Below are 6,839 nucleotides of genomic sequence, written 5' to 3'. Positions count from 1 at the left end.
AGGGGAGACCTCATTGCTCTCTACAACTACCTGAAAGGAGGCTGTAGCAAGGAGGTGGGTGTCGGTCTCTTCTTCCAAGTAACAAGCGATAGGATGAGAGGAAATGGCCTCAAGTTGTGCCAGGGGAGGTTTAGATTGGATATTAGGAAAAATTTCTTCACGAAAAGGGTTGTCAAGCATTGGAACAGGCTGCCCCGGGACCATCCCTGGAGGTATTTAAAAGACGTGTAGATGTGGTGCTTAGGGACATGGTTTAGTGGGACTTGGCAGTGTTACATTTATGGTTGGACTTGATGATCTCAGAGGTCTTTTCCAACCTAAATGATTCTATGATTCTAATGCGGTTGGGAAAGGCACAGAGTTACTAACTGAATAGAGCAAATAATTTGCAAGGACAGACTACTAAAAAGGCTGGAACTTCTTGCTGTGAGAGAAGGCTGAGGGGGATGCGATCAAGGTTTACAAAATCCCAAAGGCGGGGAGTAAGGTGAAAGCAGAGCTGGTATTCACCAGAGCCCACAACAAAATGGGTAAAAGTATGCACCAAAAGGTGCGGAGGCTGACAGCTTTGGTGGGCTCAAAAAGGGACAAGACAGTTCCCAGACAGGAGGCCCATAAGCAGACACCACGGGGAATTGGCAGGGATGTACCCTCCGATACCCATAATCCCATTTCTGTGGCTGCTAGGGGCACACAAGGGACCCAAACCGCAGGGCAGCCAGAGACACCTGCTTCTAGGTGAGATCCCCCCCTTCCCACCCCGGAGGGATTCTGCAATGCTGCCCGCATGCCTCCGGTGATACCGCTGTCCCATGGCTTTCTGGTGACAGCCCAAGCACAGGGGACATGCCGCAGCTCCCCGCCACTCTGGTTAGACTCAGCATGCAAACATCTGCATGCAGGCTCTGAAAGGTCCCAGCCCTGCTGAGGAGCTACCTGGGCATCTAAAACGAAGGGGTTTTAACTTTACAGATGTTTTTCTGAAAACCTTAGGAAATTATGCATGCAAAGCATACCCTGATTAAAGTGTGGCCTTAACATTGCAAATTAAGTACTATCAAGTTAAGAATCCCCAGGATTAAGGTTGTCTGGGCCTTCCTATTTCAACGTATTTTTGTACACGTGTGCAAAACCAGCCTTCATCACATGCTGATGCACTCTTTTGCTCCCTGGCTGGAGATCAAGCAGAGTTAGATGGCAGATAAGGAGACTCTCTGGTTTCATCTTATGCAGTAAGGTGGAAGGTGGGCAGCAAACCAGTCACCAGGAGAAGTAACCATACCATTGATTCAAGCAGCTGGAAATTAGCCTGGAGAATTGGACCCTGTCTTTGCCTGCAAGATGCTGGGAAAGTGTTGTACAACACATTCATAACAACCTTTCAGAGCCGTGGCTTTCGCAGGTCCAGGAACCTGACCTGCAGCTCTGGGACCTGCTTAGCAATCAGGGGACCACTCACAGTCACCACTGAGGACACGAGGCTCTGCGCTCCAACCGCACAAGTTGTTAAAGGCAGCGCTAAGCACTCTGAAAATCAAAATCAAAATAAATTTAAAAAAAAATCGAAACCGCACCCTAGGTGTCTGAGAGTGGGCATGCAAAATGGTTTGATCTCAATCTCTCTGCAGCTCAGTTGCCCAGCTATGAAAGACAGAGAACCTCCCTCCCTTCCCGCAGGCTTCATGAAGACAAATTGCTGTCTGTGAATCATCCCAGATTCACCTCAAGAAGTGATAAGTAATTCTATGTTCAGAGAGAGGCTCAACAGAGCACTGAACCATGCACCAAATGCACAGTCCAGGATGATGCGCTGCTGGGAAGATCCTTAGAGGGGCTCCATTGTCCCCGAGCAGCACATGGAAATGTGGTTCTCGGGGCAAGGCAGCGTGGGATCAGGTAATTAAAAGAGTTTACTAATCTGCATGTGTAGGCACAAAGAGAGGAAACAAAGATTGTTTTTATTCAATTCTACCTTTATAATTAATTCTAGCACTTCGTAACTTTTAGATACTTAACTTTGCAATTTTTATTTAAAAAAAGTTGAAGTCGTTGCTGTGTGCGTGTGTAATACTATCCTAATGGATTGATGGGCAACTAGTGAGAACTACCAGAGCAAGTTGACTAATGATGTAGACATTTTTTCCCCATCAGTAAAGAAATAAGAAAAGCGGGGCCTGCCATATCCCAGGCAAGGGTAAGTGGTTCCTTCTAGGAAGAAAAGGTGGGGAGTGGCCAGGAGCAGGTTACTGTGAAAGGTCATGGAGACCTTTCCGCTCCTAGCAGGATGGAGAGCATGCCAGCATGGATAACATCAAGAAGAAAATAACAGTAGTTCAACAGCATGCTGTGCAGTAATTTCAGCAGTTCCAGTTTCTCTTTTCATCATTTATTTAAGACTGTGTCTAGACAGTGCATTACCATTCACAGAATTTATGACTAATGCCCTGAAAAGCAAAGATACCGGAATAATGTAAACACAGAAATCACCCAGAAGCCATACAAATCCTTTTATGGTTTAAAATATTCCCAAATTAACTTTGGCAGGAAAAAGAGTCAAGGTCACCACAGTATTTCATGGACAAGCCTGCCCAGAGTGCCCACCAACAATGTGGCAAGGGCAGAGCGGAAATTCTGCAGATAAGCTTTAAAAGAGATTTACAGATTTGTTAATATTAGATGAAATAAACTCATCAACAGCTCTCAAGCCTAAAATATCCCTAGAGATGCTTTTAAAAGGCATAGAATTATACTGGGAAAAAATACTTAAAGTGGTAGCAGGATGCCTTTTTTCCCACCCAAGAAGACGGTCTTGATTTTCAGAGGTTCTGAAACACCTTGAAAATCCTGATCACTCATAGAGTTTCTTGTGCAAATAGAGACAACCATAACTAGCTAGTGACTCTTCAACATTTAGCTGACACAGCTATTTCCTTGTACTACAGAATTAAAAAGCAATTTTCTCCGACTGCTTCTCAGCCTTGTCATTTGATAGATATGTGCACACATGTGTGCACGTGCATGTATATCAAAAAGACCTTACTGAAGTGACTATTCAACACCTATTAGATCTCCTGCAGATTTTCCCCAGCATGGAACTGCTGCTTGGAAAATAATATGATCAACAGCTGGTCCATTGCCAGTCTGAGAAGGCTGCCTGGACATACTGTAACCTGCAGGTCAAATTTTGCCCTGGCTGACACTCCACAACAGCCCTGGCTGACACTCCACAACAGCCACAGAGCCAAACAATTGCAGGATACAATAAATGAGGGATGATGTGTATCTAATTATGCTTTCATTCTTCTTCTCTAGCAAAACATTTTAAGAACAAGTAAAATACAATCACCACTTCTGTGTTCCCGTCTTTCTGTTAAAGGAATTTTCCTTTAGACACAGTATTTTACTAGTAAGTGTTGAGAAAATACCTTCCAAAAAGTGTTTGGAGGTTCATTTTCCAATGCTCTGAAGCAACTTAAAAGTAGGATGAACACATTGTCCTTTACAGATCCTGTGACAAGACATATGGCTCATACCCTCTCATGTCACGTTATATGATGTGGTGCAGGAGCAGGTTCGGGGACATTCCCATAGAACTGAGTCACCCAAGTCTTATGACCCAAAGCCAGGACCAGGGCTGCAATAGGACCTTTCCTTTTTGACCTTTTGTTACAGTGTTGAGACTATGTAAATTCCCAGGACGATAACTTGAAAAGGGGAAATGTAGAAAATGCAATGTCATACTGAAAATAGGAGACAAAATTATGTCCTGCAGAACTTTTCTGGATGCTGGAACAGTTCAATGCTGGCCTAGCTAATCCAAGATGCCTGTTCAGCTTAAAAGCATGTGGCTTTATCCATTAAAAAAAAGTTCCTTTTCCCCAAGGAATCCCTTCCACCTATGACTCGAGTTCTGCTAAAAATTAGCAATTTCTTGTTGACAGCTGGTGGCCCTGATGCGGGAAGAGGAAAAAGCTTCCATCTTGAGTCAAAGATGATTAAGTCTTCCCAAGCAGAGTCTTGTTAAAACTCAGAAGTTAGATCAGATCCACCAAAAGGTTTGCCAGTTTCCAGTCCTCCAACATAGCCCTAGGTAACCAAGGAAGCCCTGAGAAAATGGGCCCTAACGTAGTTTTGATCGGAAACCGGTTGGCACCAGCTTGTCTTGAGGCCACAGGTTGTTTTCAATTAACACCAAAACTGGGTCTGCATCCTGGGAACTGACCCTGCTCCAAATCAAAGGAGATGTTATCCTAGTGCATCCTGAATTACTTTTGAGAAGAAAGCTCCTACTGTAAATGGAAGCACACTCAGAGCAGACACAGCACCAGGCAAGACTATATGAGTTACTGCACTTCGCCACAGATACTGGCCTGAACCAGGACAAGTAATGAGCCCTTGTAGGGGTAACAAGCAGGTACTTTCTTCATACTCACCTGGAACTTTAGGTGAGTGGAATTTGTGACTAGGGGTGGCAAAGAGCAAGAATCAGGAGAATTAGTCTTTCATGTCTACTCCTTACCATGTTGGACCAAGTTTACTGCAGATTTTTGCAGACTCACTGATGTCAGTGAACAGGAACCTATTGCCCAGAACTGAATTAAACCTTTACATGTCTCAGTTTAAGTGAATCCTCTTCCATCAGACATTTATTTCAACTATTAATCTGACTAAAACTTACCTAAAGAGCAGTAGAGTCCAACTTGCTCATATCCTTCACAGCAATCTGTAAGAGTGATGGTTTCAGGGACTTCAACAGTATGATACTGCGTTTTATAGTACGTCCGGAGACACACCATCCATGGTATCCATCCTCCACAGGAAGTGCTTTTCTCATAGGACTTTTGGTAGGCAACCATTTTAAATACATTTTTGGTCAGGCTATAGTTGCACAGATGGTACCCTAGCAAAGAGAGGCCTTTTTCTAGGGAGGAAAAAAAAAACCAGGAAAGAAAGGGATCAGCACTAATTTGTCACCCCAGTGCATAAGTTCCCTGCAGTATCTAGTTAAAAACACTGTTATGAGAAAGCAGTGACAGAACCAACACAGATGAATGATTTCCAGGAAGGCTGATGTTAGGAAGAACATCACTTCAGAAAACAGACAGAAGAAGGAATTACTAGTGACTGCTTGTCATAGACATCACTTCAGTCATAAAAGGATGCAGATTGGCAGAAAATTCAAGAGCTCGCAGTGCCTTCAGGTGCAAAGCAGAAAAAGGGCAATTTAACTCAAGTAAGTATAAAGGAAACTAATATATGTTAATAGAAATTAACAGCAGAGCAGAATAGGCACTTCCAAGGCAGAGTCATCCAAGTACTTTAGATGTCCACTCCAGGCTCACGCTGCCCAACTGTTTGTCTTTCTCCACTGACTATAAAGGGAATGAAGGGCAAGGAACTCATGGGCAGATGAGTCACAGTAGATGTCTGGAATAAGACATCCTTCAGACATCGCCCTAGGCTAAAACTGGGTACTCATGCATCATGGGGAAGGACTTTCAGATATCTGACACAGAAGGTATTCCTGGAGCTCCTATGTTGCCTATCTGCATTTGTAGCAGACCATGTTAGAACAGGCCCTTTGAGGGCTGCTGTGGTTCATTGACTTTAGTATAAACGAAGTCAGTAATAAGTTCATTAACTACGTAATTTCACGCAGATCTGGGAATGGGACTCAGTTTCTGGAGTTCTGAAACCAGTCATGATGAGGAGCAAACTTGTTACATGCTTTACTTAAAACTGAAATGCTGGAGCAGGAAAAAAACCACACCACAAAGGAACCCAAATGACAACAGCAGCAACAAAACCAGATGGAGTTTAAGAATGAGCAGTAAGCAACCTACAATCATGTCACAGACATCAGGCTGTCTCCTAATGAGATGCTATAGAAGCCAGAAGGGCTGAGCCACCCTGTGTCCCTTTTGGGAAATAGATCGGATAGAATTAAAATGCCTATATCAACCTTTAGACAAAGGAAAAGAAACTTTAATAAGGACAAATATGAATTAGCTGCAGAGATTCAAGTGTGGCAGGACTCTTATCTCTGAGAGCTCTGAGGGGACCAGGGCCAGTCAACAGACAGACTGAAGCTAACATAGTATACACAACAAGCATACAATTAAAATATTTACAGCTTATCTTATTTGTACAGCTTATCTTCTGCCTGAAAAGATGAAACATGTAAAAACAACTCAAGAACAAAAAACTGTCAGGTTCTTAGGAATCATGTGCTTTTATCATGTTTAGCTTTCCAGCTAAACAAAAGGTATGTGTGCAATTTGAACAAGACTGGTAAAAGAGCTTTGAACAGGACGACCCGTTTGTAGTGCAAGGACAGTCCGGAAGAAAGCATGGGATAGATACCACAGGCTACAATACGTCCCGCAAACTGGCTCAACCAAATCACCCAGAAGGTCTTCCTCCAGCCCTAATCCTAGCAACTGCTCAAATAAGAACAGCCTGAAAGATATCCCCTGCCTTAGATATTCAAAAGTCCATGAAGAAAAATGGATTTGCTTGGTGCAATTCCCAAACGGAGGCACAGACACCTCCCTGCAGACAAGGGCACTTTGGAAGAGCAGAAGGAAGGAGAGGGTAGCTGGGACGGACCATGGACCACCCCCAGCCTTCCCTCTTGACTATAAATAACTCGTGTCTGACCAGACCCAGGGAGAGCATTGGGCCCCTGGGAGTCCAGCCCTGCTCTGCCTGACCCATCTGTGCCTTCATCCTGCAGCAAAAGGCAGAGTTTGATGCTGGGGCGTGCTACAGAGGGTGCGTGTGAGAGCAAGAGACCTCCCAGCAGGCTCCAGGGAGCCCTGTGCTGCTGCTTAGAGCAG

General features: G+C 44.2%; 1 protein-coding gene across 1 annotated transcript in view; it reads right to left on the bottom strand.

The window, feature by feature from the left end:
* Nucleotides 1-6,839, bottom strand: part of UMODL1 (uromodulin-like 1) — a 57,202-nt gene that overhangs the window by 47,342 nt on the left and 3,021 nt on the right. The window contains exon 2 of the mRNA XM_009327987.1: nt 4,679-4,921. Coding sequence (XP_009326262.1) covers nt 4,679-4,921 — 243 coding nt within the window. The remainder of the gene's footprint in view (nt 1-4,678; nt 4,922-6,839) is intronic.

This window comes from Pygoscelis adeliae, unplaced genomic scaffold (genome assembly GCF_000699105.1).
Source record: "Pygoscelis adeliae isolate BGI_AS28 unplaced genomic scaffold, ASM69910v1 Scaffold154, whole genome shotgun sequence".
NCBI lineage: Eukaryota > Metazoa > Chordata > Aves > Sphenisciformes > Spheniscidae > Pygoscelis > Pygoscelis adeliae.
This window is presented reverse-complemented; position numbering and strand designations above follow the sequence as displayed.